Source organism: Tamandua tetradactyla, chromosome 19 (genome assembly GCF_023851605.1).
Source record: "Tamandua tetradactyla isolate mTamTet1 chromosome 19, mTamTet1.pri, whole genome shotgun sequence".
Lineage (NCBI taxonomy): Eukaryota > Metazoa > Chordata > Mammalia > Pilosa > Myrmecophagidae > Tamandua > Tamandua tetradactyla.
In genome coordinates, this window is record NC_135345.1 from 3,350,270 (window position 1) to 3,372,524 (window position 22,255).

The 22,255-nt window shown below is 55.6% G+C and overlaps 1 protein-coding gene across 1 annotated transcript; it reads left to right on the top strand.

The window, feature by feature from the left end:
• Nucleotides 1-6,224: 6,224 nt before the first annotated feature.
• On the top strand, nt 6,225-12,710 carry MSANTD1 (Myb/SANT DNA binding domain containing 1). Its single transcript, XM_077137106.1, has 3 exons — nt 6,225-6,490; nt 10,585-10,860; nt 12,470-12,710. The coding sequence occupies exons 1-3, from the start codon at nt 6,237-6,239 to the stop codon at nt 12,708-12,710; spliced, it is 771 nt and encodes a 256-aa protein (XP_076993221.1). The 5' UTR covers nt 6,225-6,236.
• Nucleotides 12,711-22,255: the final 9,545 nt, after the last annotated feature.

A 22,255-nucleotide genomic window follows, 5' to 3' on the forward strand; every position in this document is an offset into this window, starting at 1 on the left:
ACCAGGCAGCAGGCTGATCACCTCAGGGGATGGTGCCATATTGAGGATTGAGTGTGGGTCCCTGCTGCTGGCAGATTGGGCACTCACCAGTGGCCATAGCCAGGTCAGCCTTGGTGAGTGGAAGTCCATGTTGCTGAGCCCATGCCTAACCTCCATTCCTCCCACCATTCCCACTTTGTTCCTGAGCCCATTGTGCAATGGCAGAAGTGGCTGGGGAAAGAGGCTGACTGCTGTCACAGAATGAGACATCCTATCCACTTGATTATTAAAATCCTCCTCTGCTGAAGTCACCCTCCAGTGAGCCTTCACATGGGACACAAATATCTTCATGTTCTTTGTCCACAACAACTTTCCAATCATGTTCTTTCCAAGTCCCTGACCATCCAGCCAAACCATTACCCACAGCTCATGAGTCAGTATACAAATGCACCTCAGGCCAGTTGTTCTTCCAAGAAAAATGAACAACCAGCTGTATTTCTTGAAGTCCCACCCACTGGGAGGATTTCCCCTCACCACTGTCCTTTAGGGGCATCCCAGAAAGGGGCTGCAGTGCTGCAGCTGTCCACTTTCAGGTGGTACCTGCATATCATGCAAAACCACATCGACCAGGCCAAAGTTTCCCTTCCTCAGTTAACTACTTGCAAGAGGTAGGCAATAGCTCTGGGTTGGGAAAGAGAAGGTAATGTGGCAGGCGTGAGGTCTCTGGGCATTTGGGCCACTTGCTTATGTAACTTGTGCCTTCAGGACCCACTTGAGCCCTATATACCACTTGTATATACCACCTCCATTTTATGATGAAGTGCTGCTATGCACACCCAATTTTATGGCTTGATGGGTCAGACAACACCGAGCTCCTGGTGGGCAACTCAGGTCACATGGTAATTGGTGACCCATGGTTAAGTGTCTCTACTAAGGCCCAGTAGCTAGCCAAAAGCTGTTTCTCAAAAGGAAAGTAGTTATCTGCAAAAGATGGCAGAGCTTTGCTCCAAAATCCTAAGTGTCTACATTGTGATTCTCCTGTAGTGTCCTGCCAAAGGCTCCAATTATCTCTATTTGCCATTGACATTTGTCCACAAGTAGCTACTGTAGCAACAAGGCATGATGTCCACATGTGGGTCTCAGTCAAGAACTGTGACCACAGGACCATCAGTGGTTGGGTAAGTCCCTCACCCAGAGGCAAATTGGAGGAAAGAATCAAGCAAATAGGCAATGAATCCAGATGATGCTAGCATAGAGGAGGAGATGTGTCAAAGAAGAGGCCAAGCCCTACCCTATATCGAAGTGCTAGAGCCAAAGTCTGGGTTCAATCATATATTAGATTGATGATTTTAAAGGGATAGGACTAAGTTTAGAAATGAAATTATAGTTTCCAAATAACTGAGTAAAGAACAAAAAGTCAGAGTTGGACTAGTATATTTACTATGGAGGAAGTCTACTACCCACAGGGAAATACGGCATAGGTGTCAACTGGGTAAAATGAAACTGTTTGATGTTAATACCCCACTCCTGGTATTAAAGCTGTGTTAGTCAAGGCTCCCCAAGGAAGCAGAACTGACAAGAGATACCTATAAATAGTATGAGATTTTATAAAATTGTCTCACACATCTGTGGGGATGCACAAGTCCAAATTCTGTAGAACAGTTTAGAAGCAGGATATCCCGAGGGTTTCAGTGATTCCCCAGGAGAGGCTGCTGGCTGAGGTGGAAATTCTCCTTTCTGACTGCTGAACTCATCACGTCTCCTTTAAAAGCCCTTTTAAAGCTTTTGACTGATTGGATGAGACATCTCTCATTGCTGAAGACACTCTCCTCAGTTGGTTGCAGACATAATCAGCCATTGATGTAATCAACTGACTGATGATTTACATCCATAAAATGTCCTCACAGTAACAATCAGACCAGTGTTTGCTTGACCAGACAACTGGGCATCATCACCTGGCCAGGTTGACACCTGAACCTAGCCATCACAAGCTCACTGAGGACACTGAGATGCTCCCTGAGGGTGCTGTAGGGGTGCTCCCTGAGGACGTTGTGGGTTCTCCCTAAGTATGCTATGGGGGTTCTTCCTGAAGATACTGTGGGGTTCCACCTGAATATGCTGTGGGGGTTCTTCTTGAAGATGCTGTGGGGTGCTCCCTGAGGACGTTGTGGGGTGCTCCCTGAGGACGTTGTGGGTTCTCCCTGAGGATGCCTTGGGGTTCTTCCTGAAGATGCCGTTGGGTGCTCCCTGAGGACGTTGTGGGTTCTCCCTGAGGATACCGTGGCGTTCTTCCTGAAGATGTCATTGGGTGCTCCCTGAGGGTGCTGTAGGGGTGCTCCCTGAGGACGTTGTGGGTTCTCCCTAAGTATGCTATGGGGTTTCTCCCTGAAAATGCTGTGAGGTGCTCCCTGAGGATGCTGTGGGGGTGCTCTGGGGGCTCCTGTGGTGAATCTAATGGGGGTCCCTTGATGTTGCCACACCTGCAGAGCTCACCCCTCAGGGTCCCCAGCATTGGGTTTTGCTCCACTGTGGGCCCCACAGTCTACACCCTGAATCCCCATCTCAGTCCCAGCACTGGGTCCGCGAGGGGGGCAGTTGTGCAGAGTCTGTACCGCTGCAGTGTCCAGGGGCTCCTCTGTCTCAAGGGCCCTGACTGGCTCCTTCTCCCCAGGACCCTCCAACAAGCCACCTGGACACCCACCACGGGCCCTCCCTGCCCCCCCAGCCGTGTCCCCCCATGGGGCACTGGGCTCCCAGTACCTGAGCACCGTGGGCATGATGTGCAGCTGCTGGGAGGACCAGGTGGCACTGGCCTCCCTCCAGCCCCTGCGGGTGGGTAGGGGGCTGGCCGGGAGGTCTGGGGAGTGGGTGCCCCGCAGGGCCATCGGGCTGGGGCCGTGGCGTGCACGTGAGGCGCCCGGGCTGTCTGCGTAAGCGGGGCAGGGCGGCAAGCTGGGCGCACGTGAGAGCCGCTTCTCCTTCCTGACCGCCTGTGCGTCCCCTCTGAACCCGGCCACAGCGTCGTGCACCCTACCCCTCCCAGGCCCCTGCTGGCCATGGCACCCCTCGATCTGGGCCTCTCCCTCGCCCTGCGCCTGGCCCCCACCCAGCCCACGGCCTCGCTTGCCTCTCCTTACTCCAGGCGCAGTGGCCAGCGCCGGCCCCCATAGGCAGCCCCAGGCCAGGCAGGGTAGCCGCTCAGCCTCGTTCCTCAGTGGGGAGACCGAGCGAGGTCCCACCAGGCCCCTGACGCCCCTTCTCCCCCAGGTGCTGCCCCAAGCCCCAGCCCCTAACGCCCACACACCTGCGGACGGGCCAAGGTGAGGAGCCTCTCCCTGGCCCTCAGCCTGGCCGCTCCCGCCTGGCCCTTCGAGGCTCAGCCGACGGCTCTGCCCCGGGGGACCCCCAGACCCTTCCCCTCCTGCTGCCCCCTGGAGCCTAAGAAGACAAGGCCTCTGGTCCTGCCTGCTCAGAAGGGCCGCCCGGAGGGTGGGCTAGGCCAGAACAGCAACCTGCTGGCCGGGACTCTGCTACTGACCGGCGAGCACCAGTCCCGGGCACCTTGGGGTGGCAGCTTTCCTGACGCCGCACCCGGCACTGTGCTCTCCAAAAGCTCAGGGGAGGATTCTCGGGGGCGGGAGGTGGGGAGGAGCCCAGTAACTCCTCACGGACTCGCAGGCCCCTCGGGGGTCCTCTCCCCTTGTACCTTCTGCCCATCAGCCCTAGCTGGATGACTTCCAGCCCCCCAGAAGATGCTGCTGTCCCACTGCAGAGGTAAGGAAACTGAGACTGGCAGTGGCCACACCCAGTCAGCAGAGCCAGGTTCAAGTCGCGCCCCCTCCCCACCCTCTCCCCTGCTGTGACTGCCTCTTCCTTTCAAGGCCCCAGGCCATCCCCAGGAGCTGGGGACAGCGAGGCAGCCCAGCCTCTGTCCCCGGAGGTTGCAGGTGGGAGAAGACACCCAGCTGAGTCCCAGGACACAGGCAGGGCAGGGTCAGCACTGGGGACACTGCCTGAGGAGCCGGAAAGGGAGGTGAGCCCTCCAGTGATTCCTGACACAAGCACCCGCCCAGTGTGAGCAGACGGGTGGTGGCGGGGGATCGTTCGGGCCCAGGTGTGTGCCCATGTGCACCCATGTGTACCTACGTGTGCCATGTGTGCCCATCCATGCACATGTATGCCATGTGGTACCCATGTGTGTCCCATGTGTGCCAAGCCTGTGTGTGCCCATTGTGCTTGTGTATGCCAGGTGTGCCCCTTTGTGCCCATATGTACACCTGTATGCCAAGTGTGCCCATGTGTGCCCGTGTGTGCCCCATGTGTGCCCTGAATGGGCCCAAGTATTTGTGTGTGCCTGTGTGCACCCAAGTGAGTGCCGGTGTGCCCGAGTCTGACTTGCGTGTGCCTGCATGTGCCCGAGGATGCCCCGTGTGTGCCTGAGTGTGCCTGTGTGTGTGCCCATGTGTGCCTGTGTGTGCCCCTTGTGTCTGACTTTGCCCTGTGTGTGCCAGTGTGCCATGTGCCTGAGTATGCCTCATGTGTGCCTGAGTGTGCCTCTATGTGCCTGTGTGCTGTGTGTGGCCGGGTGTGCCTATGTGTAGCTGTGTGTGCCCATTTGCCCCATGTGTGCCTGAGCATTCCTGTGTGTGCCCAAGAATGCCCCGTGTATACCCAAGTGTGCCCGTGTGCCTATGTGCTGTGTGTGGCCCCGTGGCCTATGTGTGGCCGTGTGTGCCTATGTGTGGCCGTGTGTGCCCATCTCCCATGTGCCTGGCCCGTGCCCAGGATGGCAGGTGAGGCAGCAGGAAGGAGTGTCCTTTGCAGGGAGCCTCCCATGTGAGCTTGTTTGTGGCAGTGCAGAGAAGAGAGGGAGGTGACCAAGGTGCCCCAGGTACCCCAGCGACCCTATGGCCCCTTCCCTGGATGTCCATGCCTCCCAGGGCCTCTCATTCTCGCTTGTCGAATGGGGGCAGCAGGGGCATTCACCCCTCCAGGGCCATGGGAGGTCTCAGGACAGAGCACGCATTCTCAGAGGTAGGGAGAGGATCACGTGAAATCAACTGGTTCAAGGTGGGTCCAGGTGGCCAGAGGGGAAGGGGCAGGTACCAATGTGAAGTAGGAGGAGGATCAGAGAGGTGGTGATGCTGGGACTGGGCTTCGAAGAATGACTAGGAGCCTGCTGGTAAGACCAAGGGCAAAGTCTAAGGTCATTGTCTAGACTTTATTCAGCATGACTTTAAGAAACCCTAGGCTCAGGCCACTGAGGATGCAGGAGAACACTGCCTGGCGACCTCTCGATCCCCTGCAGAGTAGTTCCCAGGCAGGGGGTGGCGGTGGCTCTGGGCGCAGACGTGGGGCTGCAGTGGGGCTGCCCGGGGTGCACACATCTCCCTTTGCCACCTGCTCCCAGTTACTCCCTGGGCTCAGGGACTGTGCCTGGTTCCTCGCCTGCCCCTGCTGGCATCTGTCCATCTACCAAGCGGGAAACAGGCCCAAACCAGGGGCCGGGCCAGGGGTCTGCTCAGGGGGCCAGAGCCCTGCCCCCGCCCCGCCTGGAGGCTGATGTGCCTGGAGTTGTGATTAAATGTGCCATGCTGGCTGGGGAGGTCGTGTGTGACCATCTGGGCGTGCGTGTGCACTGGGGACCCTGTGCGTGTGTTACCGCGGGGCCTGGGGCCGCCCCGCCACCCCTCCCTCTGTCTCTGCCTACCACCCCACCCCCTCGGTCTCCCCACCTGTCCTCCCGTCTGTCTGTCCTCCTCCATCCATTTACCCTCCCCCGGTCTCCCTGGGCCTCCCATCCCCCCTTTCTGCATGGTTTGTCCCACCCCAGTTCCCGTCTCAGGCTCTGCGGGCCTCAGGCCTGGGGGGGCTGATGTGGGGTTCAGATGGGGGCTGTGCCCAGAACCCCATCCTGGAACCCGGCCCCCCGGTTATGGCCTCTTGTCCAGGCCCAGTGCGGGGTCAGGGCCGTGCTCCCTGCGGCCCGGGTGACCCGTCAGAGCCGCCTGGTTCCTGCGCTTCCAGTTAAAAGGTTTCTGTTGTTGTAGCTTATGCAGTTGCTCTGTTGCTATGGAAACGTGACATCAAAATGACGTTTCCCGTTTAAAAGCTTTTAACTAAATTCCTGCCTGTCAGACGTAGGCCCCATCTTGCGCGGAGCTGCCTTCGAGCCGCGGCGCCCATGGTGAGCGGGGCCGCGGGGGCCGGGGCCGCGGCGCCCCTGGGTGAGCCCCTTTAACCCCGCAGGCGCCACCATGGCTGCGGCCGAGGGGCCCGGCCACCTGGTGTCCCCGCAGGCGGAGAAGCACCGGCGGGCCCGCAACTGGACCGACGCCGAGATGCGCGGCCTCCTGCTCGTCTGGGAGGAGTTCTTCGACGAGCTCAAGCAGACCAAGCGCAACGCCAAGGTGTACGAGAAGATGGCCGGCAAGCTCTTCCAGATGACCGGCGAGCGGCGGCTGGGCGAGGAGATCAAGATCAAGATCACCAACATGACCTTCCAGTACAGGTGGGCGCTGCGGCCGGCGCGGGCCGCGAGCCAGGACAGGTGTGCAGGACGGGTGTGCTAGGGCAGCTGTGCCAGGATGGGTGTGCAGGATGGGTGTGCCACAGGGCAGGTGGGCCATGGGGTGCAAGCCACAGGGAGTGAGCCAGGAGAGTGTGAACCACAGGGTGTGAGCCACGAGGTGTGTATGCCACGGGGGGTGTGCCACAGGGTTAGTACCAGGAGAGTGTGAATCACAGTGCATGAGCCACGGGGGTGTGTGCCACGGGGGTGTGAACCACGGGGGGGTGTGCCAGCACCTCGAGCCATGGGGTGTGCACCAGGACAGTGTGTGTCAGGACAAGTTGTTGGGGGACGGGTACCATGGGGTTGTGTGCCTGGGTGTGTGAGCCAGGAGAGTGTGAACCATGGGGTGTGTGCCACGGGGGCATGAGCCACAGGGGTGTGAGCTATAGGGGTGTGAGCCAGGACAGTGTGTGCCATCGGGGCATGTGCCAGGGATTTGTGCACCAGTGGTGTGTGTGCCATAGTAGGACCGCCTATGAAAAGAGCCCCCACAAGGGGGCCCCCATGAGGTCACTCTGCTGCAAGGGCCACTGTGGGCCCTCAGGCCAGCTCAGCCGCCACCATGTGCCCACGTGGCAGTGGCCCCCTCAGGAGAGCAGGGCCTGCGGGCAGAGTGGGGGCGGCAGGCCCAGGTGCCGGAGGCTTCTAGTCTCAGGAAGGCTGTGCTGCCCGGGAAGTGCTGGCCCTCAGGCCCTGCCACTTCAGCCACCTACGGCAGGGCCCCAGCAGTGCAGGAACCCTGTGTGGAGGTGGGGAAACTGAGGCCCAGTTTCCTGCTGGGCAGGGCCCAGGAACTTGGACTGAGTCGCCCACCACGCAGGCTGCACCCTGTTGCCTGCTGTCCCACCCCAACCCAAGCTCCTGCCCCAGCCTGGAGATGGGCCGCCAGCCCAGGGTGCCCCCCCTGTGCCCCCAGGCTCAGTCCTGGACAGGCGGGGAGGCCGAGGCCCGAGGGGGGCTGCTAGCCCCTTGTCTGGGACATGAGGTGCCAGAGGCCCTGAGCTCCTGCCTTTGTGTGCTTCAACTCAACATGGCCTGACTCCCAAGGGGTACCCCCAGGCCTAAGTGGGGCCTGTCCTGACACCCCATCTCCCCGTGGCCCGGGGCCGGCCACCCAGAGCTGATGGCAGGACAGATGCAGTGCCCAAGGGCACTCACAGCTGCCACCTGAGTCGGACTGGGAGGGGCCTGGAACCCTCCGGGCACCCGTGGGGAAGGGCTGCAGGAGCCCTTGGGTGGCCAGGGCTCAGAGGGCGGCAGTTCTCCCCCAAGCCCTTCTCGGGTCCCGGAGGAGTGGTCTCGCTTCCATTCCGGCAAGCGGGCTGCCGCTGAGGGGCCTGGGGCCTCTGGGGTGTCTCCACCGCCCTGCGGTCAGGCCGGCATGGTGCTGGGCCCTCGTTCACCAGCAGGGAAACCGAGGCCCGGAGCAGCTGCAAGGCACTTAGCGAGCAGATGCTCAGACGGGCAGGCTCGTTCTTCTGTCGCCTGCACAGGCTTTTCTTCAGGTTTTGCAAGAAGTTGGCTCCAGATGCCTAGAGCGTACAAGGATAGCAATTAAATGTACAATTTAAAGAAAGTTTTTGCATGAGGAAGAACAAAGGAATGTCAGAGCTGCAGCGTGTTGAAAATAGATGGTCATTCATATTTTAAAACTTTGACTTATATGGGAGTCTAAAGCAAAAAAATGTTTATTTCACACAAAATTTGTATCTTGACTAGTGCATTTCCAAATATAACATATATGGGCAGTTTAACTGAACACCATAAGTACATGGCACCTTGACTAGGGCCTGAGATTTTGTTGCTTTGTCCAGAGTGATGGTTCCAATAAATCCCAGAGTGATTTCAACAGTGAATAAAAAAGTACTTGCAGTCCCCTTGGGGGAATGGTGAGAAAGAGGGAAAATTCAACTTCCCGCTATGGAGAAGGCATGATATTCTCGCAAGCAGTGCGGACAACCAAATCAATAGGCCAAACCTTCAATCTTGGGGTTTGTTCATATGAAACTTAACCCCACAAAGGATAGGCTAAGCCTACCTAAAATCAGGCCTAAGAGTCACCCCCAGAGAACCTCTTTTGTTGCTCAGATGTGGCCTCTCTCTCTCAGCCAACACGGCAAGCAAACTCACTGCCCTCCCCCTGTCTACGTGGGACATGACTCCCAGGGGTGTGGACCCTCCTGGCAGTGTGGGACAGAAATCCTAGAATGAGCTGGGACTCAGCATCAAGGGATTGAGAAAACCTTCTCCAACTGAAAAGGCAAGGAGAGAAATGAGACAAAATAAAGTGTCAATGGCTGAGAGATTCCAAACAGAGTCGAGAGGTTATCCTGGAGGTTTTTCTTATGCATTAAATAGATATCATCTTTTAGTTTAAGGTGTATTAGAGTGGCTGGAGGGAACTGCCTGAAAATGTAGAGCTGTGTTCCAGTAGCCATGTTTCTTGAAGATGATTGTATAATGATACAACTTTCACAGTGTGACTGTGTGATTGTGAAAACCTTGTGTCTGATGCTCCTTGTATTACAGTATGGACAAATAAGTAAAACATATGGATTAAAAATAAATATATAATGGGGGAACAAATGTTAAAATAAATTGGGTAGAGGGAAATGCTAGTGGTCAATGAGAGTGAGGGGTAAGGTATATGGAATGTATGAGTATTTTTTTTTCTTTTTGTTTCTTTTTCTTGAGTGGTGTAAATGTTCTGAGAAATGATCATGGTGATAATATTGTGAGCCATTGATTGCACACCAAGTATGGAATGTTCATATGTTAAGGATGTTTGCGTTATATGTTGACTTATTTTATTAATAAAAATTTTTTTAAAAATAGAATTTGGCTCCGGGCCAGGGCACAGGCCTCCCCATCTCCAGGGCTGGCCTGGCTGGCGTGGGGGCGGAGGTGCTGCAGGGCTGCAAGGCAGCCCCCGCCCTGGCTGCTTCCGTGCCCACTGGACCCAGGGGCACAGGCCAGGCCAGCAGAGTGGTCCCAGGGGTACAGGGACCAGCCACCTTGCCTCTCCAAGCCCTGGTGTCTTGGGGTGCCCTCACCCCATGTGCCACTTGCGGTGGGGAGCATGGAGCACTCCACATGCCCTCTCCTGAGGGGCCTGTCCCTGGTGCAACTTGGACAGCTGCAGTCACACTGCCTGGTGGCCGGGCCCTGCTGGCACCCTAGCAGCAGCCTCTCCTTGCTGTCTGGCTGCACCTCTTTGCTGGGCGAGATGAGGGTCTGCACACTGACAGGGACCCCCAGGATCCCTGGCCTCAAACCACTCTGTACCTCGAGGGCCTCCCCAGAGTGGGCGGGGAGCTTCGTGCAGGAATATGGGGGAGGTGCAGGCCGAGGCTGGGGTCCGAGCCCCCACCAGGGTCAGGCTCAAGGGCAGGGCCTGCTTGTCCCGAGGGGCTGGGCCTGGCTGTGTGGGGGTTGGGGGCCGCCAGGCAGTAGGGGGAAGGGGTCAGGCCTGGGCGTCCTCGTGTGAAATTCTCCCTACAGCCATGGGAGGGGCTAACTTTGATTATCGCCCTTCTACTAATGTGAAAACTGAGGCTCAGAGAGGTTCATGAAATTGCCCAAGGTCACACAGCAAGGTGGTGGAGACGAGATACAGACTCAGACCTGCTGGACGCTAAAGCCCATGCTTTCTCTCCCCTGAGGGGTCCTCTTTGGAAAGCACACTTACTTGATGACAATATTTTTATTATATTTGCATTATGTTATATATTTTATTACACTATTTTATCACTGTTTAACCCATTAGAAAAGCAGAGTGTGTTCATTGCAGAGAGTTTAAAAAGCAGATAAGCAAAGAGGCAAAGCAGTGCCCAAGAGCCCCACCGTCCGAGACCTCCAGCCTGGGCCTGGCAGGGAGCCCGCCTTGGGTGCTAGCACCCAGGTGGCCGCGTAGACCCGAAGCTCGACTTCCTTCTCAGCTCGCGGCGGAGGGCGGCGGCAGTGCCAGGGCGGCCCAGGCTGTGGCCCGACAGCTCTGTTCTCACCCTTGGCTCTTGTGTCTCTCGTTTCAGGAAATTAAAATGCATGACAGATAGCGAGTCTGCCCCGCCCGAATGGCCCTATTACGTAGCCATTGATAGGATTCTGGGCAAGGCCCCCGAGGCCTGTGACGGGAAACTGCCGGACAGCCAGCAGCCGGCGACCTCCGCGTCCCAGACTGAGGCGTCCCTGTCGCCGTCCGCTAAGTCCGCCCCTCTGTACTTACCGTATAACCAGTTCTCCTGCGAAGGCCGCGGCGAGGACGACCGCTCGGACACCTCCTCCAGCCTCCTGTCCCTTGCATTCAGGTAGAGTGTGCCACTCCCCGTCCTGCCAGGCCCGCGGTGGGCGCCCCTCCATCCCGGCTGGTGGGCTTTAGTGCCAACAGAGGGGCCCGTCTCCGGCTCCATCACCCTCAGCTGTGCGGAAAGGGCGTGACCTCTCTGGGCCTCAGTCCCCTCCCCTGAGACACGGGGATAAACCAGCATCTTCTTCGGGGCTGCTGGGGACGTCACAAGGAGAGGAGCAGACAGGCCCTGCACAGCGCAGGGCACAGCCGGGGCCCTGGGCCCTCCCTGGCCTGCCCTACCCCAGCTTCCAGCCTGGCTGCCCTGACTCCCTGCCCCTGAGGGGATCAGCTGGCTCTCCCAGCCCTGGGGAGGGGGTGTTGGGTTAAGCGTCCTCCCAGGCCCCACCACCACCATTCGTTGCACACTTTGTCCCAGGCCTGCCCTGGGCACATGGAGACAGCCACTGTGGTATGGCAGCAGGGACCCAGAGAAGGTGCTTCCCAGGAAAGGACATTTGGGGTGGGCTTCCAAGGGTGAATAGGAGTTGGCCAGCTGGCAATGAGAACAGGAATAATGAGGATTTGAGTCCTGGCCCTGACTCTGACCACTTTGCACAGGCCATCTGTGCCTTGGTTTCTAGATGGGAGGTGGGGTGAGGGCGGCACATCTGAGGGAGGTCCCTTCAACGCCACCTGATGGCCCCAATGCTGGGGGCCGCTTTGTGATGAGTCCAGCACCCCCTTCCCCAGAGGGATTCCTCAGCAGAGACCCTAGCCAGAAATGTCCTTGCTGGCAGTGAGGCTGAAGGAGTGGGGGGCCTGGGGTTAGGGCCCTTGTGCCCGGAGCTTGAGCTTGGTTCCTGGGGTCCCGGTGGCTGCATCAGGTGGGCTGTGGGGCCCAGAGCTCTGCTGTCCTGTTCCCCAGGCTCGGGTTGCCTGCTCTGCTCAGAAGCTCAGGGCCTGGGGCCGGGAACCGGCAGGTCCTGGGGCCAGCCCTCGGGTCTCTGTTCCCCAGGCAGTTTCCACTGCCCCGCAGCTTGCAGCTGGGGGCCAGCTAGTACAGGATCTGCCCCCCCCCCCCCCAGTAAAAGCGTGCACAACAAGTGCCCCCCGCCCAAGGCCTGGGGGCTGGCTGGGCCTAGTTTCCCCCTCAGCCCAAGGCTGGCTTCCTATGGGAACAAGGCCACCCAGCTGCTCCCCAGCACTCCCGGATCCTTGGGGGACAGGAAGGACCCCGCTGGGGTGTGGGCCTCTCCCTGCCCAGCTCACCGGGCTGGGGGCTCTTGTGCACAGGGTGTCTCTGGGGCTGCCTGTGCTCAAGTCCCCGTGCCTCTGGGGCCCGTCAGCCTGCAGGGTGTGGACTGTCCTGCCCCCCGTGGTCTGGGAGTGAGGGCCCGCTGCTCTCCCGGTTCTGCATGTGGCCTGGAGCCCTGGCCTATGGCTGAGCTCGGGACGGACCTCCCCAGAGCCTCAGTTTCCCCATTTGTCCAGTGGGAGGGCCCCGAGAATTGGCCGGGGCCGGTGGCCTCGCTACCCACGCCCCCTCCAGTGACCCTGGACCTACCGGCCCCAGCCCCTCCTGCCCTGATGTCGGGCTGTCCCGGCCTCACACCACCGTGCCGTTGCAGGTCGGAGGGGCGGCGGGTGAAGAAGCGCAAGGTGCCGAGCGGCCACCTGCAGAAGAAGAAGCTGCGGCTGCTGGAGGCCATGCTGGAGGAGCAGCGGCGGCTGGGCCGCGCCGTGGAGGAGACATGCCGCGAGGTGCGCCGCGTGCTGGACCAGCAGAACCTGCTGCAGGTGCAGAGTCTGCAGCTGCAGGAGCGCATGATGTGCCTGCTCGAGAGGCTCGTCGCCAAGCCCAGCGCCTAGGCGGGCGGTGGCGCTCCGCTCCGCCTGTGGGCTCCGCCACCCGGCCGGGGATGCCCCGGGGAGACGGGGACGAGGCTGGCAGCGCCCGGGACAGCCCTTCCGCGGGGCCTGTGTCTCCGGCATTAAAGCCCCGCCTCGGACACGCGGCCGGGCTCGCGGCCTCTCCCCGTCACCCCACAGCGAGGACCTCAGAGCCCGCAGCCTGGCGTGGCCCCCCTGGGCGGACATTGACCGCGGCGCCTCCGCACCGCCGCCTGCGAGCCCGGGTCACCGCAGGGCCGGGCGGGATGCCCCGAGGGGCACGGCCGCCCCCTTCCCAGCTCCGCCTCCTCGGCGGCGACACTAATAAAGGATGACACCTGTGCACGCCCCTTGGTTTCCCGGCGGGCGGCAGGGGGCGTGGTGACTGCGCGGGGCCGGCCTCGTGATTCCCTCCTGGGGGTCTAGAGACATGGTGGAGGCTGGAGGGTGCGGGCTGAGCGCCGAGGAGGAGCCAGGTGCACAGTGCGGGGACGCGGCAGGGGGCGGGGACACGGCAGGGGGTGGGGACACGGCAGGGGGCGGGGACACGGCAGGGGGTGGGGACACGGCGGAGGGGACACTACGGGGGGGCGAGGACACGGCGTGGGGGACAGGGTGGGAAGGTCAGGGGTACAGCAGGGGCTTCCCAAGGACAGAGAGGGGCACAGAGAGCGTCTGGAGGGGTGACAGGGAGCACCGGCCTTGTCCTTGGCCCCGGCTGAGGACGGGCACACACGGGCCCAGGACCCCAGTGCACCCCGAGCCGGGTGGACCTGTCAGGCCCAGGGGCCGTCCTTGAGGGGGGCGTTTGCTTAGGGGCTGTTGATGGTTGGGGGTGTCAGTGCTGGCTGGCAGCTCTGCGCCCCAGAAACTAAACCCGTGCCCACTGGCTGCACCTGAGGGGCGGCTCCCTCCTCTCGGACAGGCCTCCCCATCACTAAGGGGCTCACGGGGACGGAGTTGGGCGACGCCACATGGGCAGCCAGAGGCTGAAATGCAGCAGGACCCGGAACAGAGGGCGAGGCTAGGAGCGGCCACAGGGCCCGGCTAGGGGGCAGGGGGCCTGGGGCCACCATGCCAGCCCAGGGCAGAAGTCTGGGGTAAGAAAGTATCACCTCGAGGACATCCTCCTATGGACCCCTGAGCCCCAACCGCAGGCCAGGAGGCCGCCAGGAAACTCCCTCCGTCACCAGTCATGGGCTTCAGGGAAGGTTGCGAGGCCACCGTGGCTCAGCACCCCCAGGCACCCACAGGGCCGGGGCCCTCACGGGCTGGAGCCTGGCCTGGACGTCCCCACTGGCCCCTTGGCAGGGGGACATGCCTGACAGCACTGCCCGTGGACTTTCTCCAGGCCAGGATCGGGTGACACTAATTCCTGTCCTGAGTGTCCTCTGCCCAGTCTCGCAGCAGCCCCCTGCCACGACGGACGTGTAACCCTCGAGCCGGGCAACTCGCCCCACATCCTAGTTCAATGGACTTGTCCACAGCCCTGCCAGGGCTCTGGGTGCTGCGTCTGCTGCCAGGAGCTTAGACGGCCCTAATTTATTTATCCAAATCTCTGTGGCTTGGGGTTCAGGCTGTTTTTTTACCCCTGGTACAGACAACGCACCAAAGATTGTCCCTTGTGGCAGAGGCTTCTGAAACCTGTCGCTCTCCATCTTTTCCTTCCTTAGCAGTGAAGTGCTCATTTCACTGGGGGCAGCAAGGTCCCAAGCTAGAGGTCAGCCAGTATCCCCTGCAGCTGAGGGCGAGTTGGTACAGCTTCTGGGAAAGCTGCTGAAGAAGGGGACAAACAGGGATGGTTTTTCCCTTGCATTTTCCTACTTTGTCCTGCTCCCTGTCCTGAAAACAGAGGTGGGGGAGATGTCTGGATCTCCAGCAGCCTCCCGGACTAGGAGGCATCGTGGGGGAGGGAAGCCACAAGTCCCCAGGACAGGAAGACAGAGCTGGGCCTGATCACCCCAGGGAGCTGTCTGTGAGTCTGGGACCGCAACCCCCGTCTTCTTCTATGTGAGAATAAAATGCCACCCCATGCAGGGTGCGAGGGTGGTTCAGTAGGGGAAGCCTCGCTTGCCATGCGGGAGACCTGGTTCAATTCCTGGCCCATGTGTTCCCCCCAAAATAAGATAAAATGCTCTCCCACACAGACAGTATCCCCGCCTCTATTGTTTACAGTCAAACGTGGTTTTTAACGGAGGATTTGGTAGCAGAAGAGAGCCCAGAGCCAGCAACGGGGTGGGAGGAGCCGCCTGCCGGGGACTGTCTGCTGTGCCCCTGCAGGGGCCGTGCCCCCAGCCGCGACGACCTTGGGAGGCATCAGCCCCGGGCACAGCCACCTCCCCACCCACAGGGCTCCCCACGGGCACCCGCGCGGGGACCGTCCTGGGGATGTGTGTTGGGCTCTGGCCATTCAGGTTCAAGCTGCCCAGGTCCTGCCCTCAAGAAGCTCCCAGCCATGGGGCGAGGGCGCTGGACGCAGAGGATGAGAAGGGCAGTGAGAGGGCAGCGCGGGGCATTGCAAGCAGGGACAGCGCCTGGGGCTCCCTGAGCTGCAAGAGTCCAGGGCACTCTGGGCACAGGGGACACCGGACACAGAGGACGTCAGACACCGAAGACACCGGACACCGAGGACGCCAGGCACTGAGGACGTCTGACACTGAGGACGCAGGTCACTGAGGACACAGGGCACCAAGGACGCTGGGCACCAAAGACACAGGGCACCGAGGACACAGGGCACTGAGGACGTCTGACACTGAGGACACAGGGCACCGAGGACGCTGGGCACCGAAGACACAGGGCACCGAGGACACAGGGCACTGAAGATACAGGGCACCGAGGACGCCGGGCACCGAGGACTCTGGGCACCAAGGACGCCTTGGCCACTCAGCCCCGGGGCGGTTTCTGACCTCAGAGCGGCCGGGGTGGGACCAGCTCAGGACTCAGGGCGCAGGGCGCAGTCGGAGCAAGGCTCCCACACGTGGTACCGGGAGAGGCGCTAGGTGTGCAGCAGCCTGGGCAGGTCCCGGGGGCACGAGTTGGGGCTGGGGGCGCAGAGGCCGCGCCTGCGGGAGGGTCCCCCCGGGACGTCTCGCCGGAAAGGGGAGCAGCACCGCGTGGGTGTCCTTCTCTTCTGCCCCAGCCGCCACCTCCTTCACCTCCAAAGCTTCCCCAGCCTGGCCGCGCCTCCCCAGGGCCCCACCTTGCTGTCTCCGCCACAGGGGAAGCTCCCTTGTTTCCTGAGGGTTTGGCCCTCCTCGGGCGTCTGGAGCCCGGCCCCCGGGAAGCCCCCTTGCAAAAGCCCATGAACGCCCCAGATTTCAATTCCAGCTAAGCTCCTGACCCCCCACCCTATCAGCCTCTGAAACATCTTCCTCTTTTCCTGTTGAAAGAACTTTCAAGACCCTTTCCAAGTTCTGCCCGGGAACAATGCCGCTCTCCAGGGTGCCAGCTGGCATCTCGTGCAATTATCCTTAAATTACAGGCACAGTTTTAATTTCACAATAATTAGAAATATCAACTGCAGCTCGAGGCTTCGAAACTAATGGAATTTTAATGGGCAGCTGCTCAGGCTGCGGCCCAGAATGAAAACGCTGCCCTGGGAGGGTGAGCCAGGCGCCCGCGGCCACCTCCCCGCCAGGTGGGAAGGCGAGGCCCCCGGTCAGGTGGGGGGCACCACACTCCCACACTTTGCATCCCGAAACCCCATCCTGCCCAGGTCGGCCTGGCCCAGGAGCCTGGATGCTGAGAGCTGAGCTTCTCTCCACCCAGGGGTGCCCACTGCACCCCAGCCCCAGGCCTGCCTCCCCGAGGGGCTCTGCACGTGTCCACCAAGCCCAGGCGGGGCAGAGAGCCTGGGCGCTTGCGGCCCCCGGGGAGGAGAGGCAGCGGCCGTCGGGGAACTGTTGTTTTGTACATCATGTCCAGTCCCCCGGCAGCCTGACACGGGAGACACGGCGCTTGGCTGAGCGGAAGAGCTGGCCGACTCTTTGTTATATGGCTAGAGCTTTCAGGGTCCGCAGGAATCCCCACCAAGCTCGTCCAGAAGTTTTCTAGACTTACCTATGACGTCGGGCTCTCTGGGCCACCTGCCATGAATGGTGGTGTTTGTGCAGGTTAAGCGTCGAGGTCCTTCCGGTGACCATCCCGTGATCAACATCACTTTCCCGACTGGACATTCCCAGCGCCTGCTGGAAGCCAGACCGAAGACGGCCTCTTCTAGGCTGGCCGCCCAGTTCCCTCGGCCTGCCCTGCTGTCGCAGCAGCCCGGTTACTGTAACTTTGTAGAAAATTTTGGGGTCAGATAGTGCAAGTCTTCCAGCCTTGTTCTTTTTCTAAAATTCCTTTGGCTGGACAACATCCTCTTAATTTCCCTATAAATTTTAATTCAGCCAGTCAATTTCTACCAAAAAAATATTTTAAAAGGCTGCTGGAACTTTGATGAGAATAGTGTCGAATCCATAGGCCACCGTGAGAACCGACCTGCTAACGATGAATCTTGGATTTGGGAACCTGCTGTGTCCCTCCCTTGGGAGCGGTCTAGTGCATTTTTATTAATTTTTTACCTCAATATGTTAATTTTCCAATCGTTTGTTGCTAGTATATAGAAATGCAATAGAACTTTTCTATCAGCCACCTGCAACCCTATAAACTCATTTATTAATCCTAATAGCTCTTTTTTTTGAAGTTTCCTTAGGATTTTCTGCATTCACAATCACGCCTTCTGGGAATAAAGACAGCTTGCTTCTTTCTAATCTGTAGCTCCATTATGTCTTTTTCTTGCCTTATTCCTCTGACTAGGAGCTCCAGTGCAAAACTGAAAAGAAGTTACAGAAGCAGCACCATTGCCAGTTCTTCGTCTTAAGGGGAAACTATTCCATCGTTCACCAATGACTATGATGTTAGCTGTAGGTTTTCCAGAGGTGCCCTTTATCAGACTAAGGAACGTCCCCTTTACTTTTGGTTTGTTTAGAGTTTTAGCATAAACAGAGGTTGACTTTTGACAAATGCTTTCTCTGCATGGAATGAAATGATCACAAGACCATTCCCCTCTCTTCTGTTGGTGTGGTGAATTATACAGACTGCTTGCAGACATCAACCTGCCCTTGCCCCCTTCGGATAAACCACATCGGTTCAGGGTATGTTATTCAATTTGCTAATATTTTACTACGGATCTTTGTGTCAGTTCATAAGGGACATTGGTCTGTAATTTTGTTTTCTTATGATGTCCCTTGTTGGATTTTGGTATCACGATTATGCAGGTCTCATAAAATGAGTTCTAGAGGATTCCACATTTCTCTGTTTTCTGAGCTGGTGCTATCGCTCCCTTAGATGTTTGCTGGTTTTCCCTCAGCACCATGTGGTCCTGGAGGTTAATCGGAGGCTTTTTTGGTGCAAATTTCTGCTTTTTCCCCACTAAACTGCTATTATGAAAAATTTCAACCACTTAGGAACACTGAAAGATTTGTATAATGAACAATTATGCCGACTTCCTAGATTAACCTTTTCTTTTATTTAAAAAATATCACCTATCTACCCATGTATCTGTCATTTCATCTCATTTTTCACGCATTTCAAAATAAGTTGCAGACATCAGCACACTTCCTCCTAAAGATTTTCTTTAACAGTTTCCGGTATTTTCTTCTATTTTAAATTCTACAAACTTTTTTAAAAACTTTTTTTTGTTGTATAGTATAACATATACACAAAGCAAAGAAATAAAAAAGCAATAATTTTCAAAGCGTTCTTCAAAAAGTGGTTACAGGGCAGATCCCAGAGTTTGTCATGGGCTACCATACCATCCTCTCATATTGTTCCTTCTAGCTGCTCCAGAATATAGGAGGCTAGAGGGTGTAAATTTTTTTTTATCATCACAATCGACTTTTTTTCTTCTTTTTTTGTGAAAAATAACATATATATATATAAAGCTATAAATTTCAAAGAACAGCACCACAGTTAGTTGTAGAACATATTTCAGAGTTTGGTATGGGTTACGATACCACAATTTTAGGTTTTTACTTCTAGCTACTCTAAAATACTGGAAACTAAAAGATACCAATTTAATGATTCAGCATTCATATTCATTGGTTAAATCCTATCTTCTCTGTATAACTCAACCATCACCTTTGATCTTTCCATCCCTCTCTTCAGGGATGTTTGGGCTATGGCCATTTAACTTTTTCATGTTGGAAGGGTCTGTCACTAATATGGGGTAGGGAGATGGGACTGTCTGATGTTCTGGAGAGGTTGGGCCCTCTGCATTCCAGGAATTATCTGGTCTAGGGGCCCATCTGGAGGTTGTAGGGTTCTGGAAAGTTACCCGAGTGCATGGAACCCTTGTGGAATCTTCTATTTTGCCCTAGGTGTTCTTTAGGATTGGCTGGAATGGTCCTGGTTGGGGGTTGGCAGGTTATGATAGGTAACAAGGTCTAACTGAAGCTTGCGTAACAGCAATCTTCAGAGTAGCCTCTTGATTCTATTTGAACTCTTTCTGCCACTGATACTTTATTAGTTACACTTCTTTTCCCCCTTTTGGTCAGGATGGAATTGTTGATCCCACGCTCCCAGGTCTGGATTCATCCCTGGGAGTCATCTCCCACGTCTCCAGGGAGACTTCTACCCCTGGATGTCATGTCCCACGTAGAGGGGAGGGCAGTGATTTCATTTGCAGAGTTGGGCTTAGAGTGAGGTCACATCTGAGCAATAAAAGAGGCCCTCCGGAAATAACTCTTAGGCATGCCTATGGGTAGTCTAAGCTTCTCCGCTACCTACAGGAGCTTCACAGGAGTAAGCCTCCTGATCGAGGACATGCCTATTGATTTGGGTGTCCCTAAAGTTTGGCACAGTATCAGGGAATTCCCTGATGGTTTAAAGATTTTTAATAATTAATGCAATTTAATTAACCAAGGCAGGGCTATTCAGACTTTCATTTCCTCTTGTGTAATTTTTGTTAAGTTGTATATTTAAAGGAATTTTTCTCTTTCATATATTTGATTTTTGTCATAAATCTGTTAAGATTTTTTTTGTTTACTATCCTTTTAATGTCTCTAGACTTTGTAATGATAGTCCTGATATTGGCAATCTGTGTTTTCCCTCCATTTTTCATTCATGTTATATTAATGAAAGACTGATACATTTTATCAGTCTCTGAGAAAACCAACTTTTGGCTCTCTTGTGTTTTCTGTCATTTGGCTATTTCCTATCTTATTGATTTCCACTTTTATTATTTCATTCCTTCTATTTTCTTAAGGCTTAATTTTTCTTTATTTTCCAGCTTCTTAAGGTGGAAGTTTAGTTCATTCATTTCAAACTGTATTTTTTCTAATATAAACACTTTAAAATTTAAATTGATCTCTACTATAACTTTAGCCATAACCACCAATTATGGTATATTCTGCTTTCTTTACTGTTTATTTAGAAATGTTGTAATTTCAACTTCCGGGTCAAGATGGCGGCTTAACAATGTGTGCATTTTAGTTCGTCCTCCAGAACAACTACTAAATAACCAGAACAACTCCCGGAGCCATGATAGTGACCAGACACACAGCGTACCCCAGTCTGGACCAGCTGGATGGGCTGTGAGCACCCTCCAGAACCATGAGTTCCCAGAGCTGCGGTGGCCAGCGCCCCTCCCCCACAGGCCGCTTCCCAGAGGGGAAAGGAAAGGACTTTACCAGCAGCAGGGACTGGGCACAATCAAACGCCAATTGTGGAACTAATTAACAAATTCTGACTACTAAAAATAGGCCCCCACTTAGGTGAACCTGATCAAAGCGGAGGTTGCTCATTTTTGCCCTGGCGCCAAGGGGGCAGGACTGACAGCAAAAGGGGAAAAAAAAAAAGAAGGAAACAGAGGTTTTTGTGGCTGTGTATCTACAAAGGCTTGACTGCCTCTGGATACAGCGGCAGGACTTCTCAGGCTGCAACTGCCCCAAGCATAGGCAGAAGTGAGCTCTTTTGGGGGCTTATCTGGAGCCTGTGCCTTCCCCAGGGGAGGGGTGAAGCCCCACCCAGGTGGAATCCCTCCATCAAGGAATTCAGACACCAGGGCTTGGTAATTTGAAGCCATTAAAACCAGCCTAAAACCACTCCTCTGTCTCCACCACACCCCCAGCAGGGAGAGTCTGCCAAAGTTAAAGGTACCGCATCATCTTATGCTGGTGGGACCTGCAGTCAGACAAGCACCACATACTGGGCAGGATAAGAGAAACAGAGTCCAGAGACTTCACAGGAAAGTCTTTCAACCTGCTGGGTCTCACCCTCAGGGAAAACTGACACAGGTGACGCTTTCCTCCTGATAGGAGGCCAGTTTGGTCTGGGAAAATCTGGCTGGTCAATAATATCTAAGTAGACCCTCCTAAGTGTGTGGGGGGGAAAGGCACCACACAAGCAGGGCAAGAACAAGAAAACAAGAACTGAAAAAGTCTCCTCTGTTAACAGAACTTAAGCTAAAGGTCCAGATAAAGCTGAACGGAATGTCAAAGAACAGATAGACAACAAATTCATCCAGCAAGAAAACCCTAGATAAAAGAAGTGAAAGCAATCTCCAGAATAAACTAATTAAGGTAATTAAATGCCTAGATGCCAGCAAAAAATAACAAATCACACTAGGAAAATTAAAGATATGGCCTAGTCAAAGGAACAAACCAACAATTCAAATGATATACAGGAGCTGAAACAATTAATTCAGAATGCACGTACAGACATGGGAAACCTCATCAAAAACCAAATCAATGAATTGAGGGAGGATATAAAGAAGGCAAGGAAAGAACAAAAAGAAGAAACTGAAAGTCTGAAAAAACAAATCACAGAACTTATGGGAATGAAAGACACAGTAGAAGAGATGAAAAAAACAATGGAAACCTACAATGGTAGATTTCGAGAGACAGAACATAGGATTTCTGAACTGGAAGACGGAACATCTGAAATCTGACAAGAAACAGAAACTATAGGAAAAAAAATGGAAAAATATGAGCAGGGACTCAGGGAATTGAAAGACAATATGAAGCACATGAATATACGTGTTGTGGGTGTCCCAGAAGGAGAAGAGAAGGGAAAAGGAGGAGAAAAACTAATGGAAGAAATTATCACTGAAAATTTCCCAACTCTTATGAAAGACTTAAAACTACAGATCCAAGAAGCGCAGCGTACCCCAAAGAGATTAGATCCAAATAGACACACTCCAAGACACTTACTAGTCAGAATGTCAGAGGTCAAAGAAAAAGAGAGGATCTTGAAAGCAGCAAGAGAAAAGCAATCCATCACATACAAGGGAAACCCAATAAGACTATGCATAGATTTCTCAGCAGAAACCATGGAGGCGAGACGACATTGGGATAATATATTTAAATTATTAAAAGAGAAAAACTGCCAACCAAGAATTCTATATCCAGCAAAATTGTCCTTCAAAAATGAGGGAGAAATTAAAACATTTTCAGACAAAAAATCACTGAGAGAATTTGTGACCAAGAGACCAGCTCTGCAAGAAATACTAAAGGGAGCACTAGAGACAGATACGAAGACAGAAG

Bases quoted from the DNA above. Each gene is read 5' to 3' on its own strand.
- MSANTD1 (XM_077137106.1), top strand. From the start codon at position 6,237: ATGGCTGCGGCCGAGGGGCCCGGCCACCTGGTGTCCCCGCAGGCGGAG. The intron at 6,491-10,584 runs GTGGGCGCTGCG...CTCTCGTTTCAG, and splicing joins AACATGACCTTCCAGTACAG to GAAATTAAAATGCATGACAG. The intron at 10,861-12,469 runs GTAGAGTGTGCC...GTGCCGTTGCAG, and splicing joins CTCCTGTCCCTTGCATTCAG to GTCGGAGGGGCGGCGGGTGA.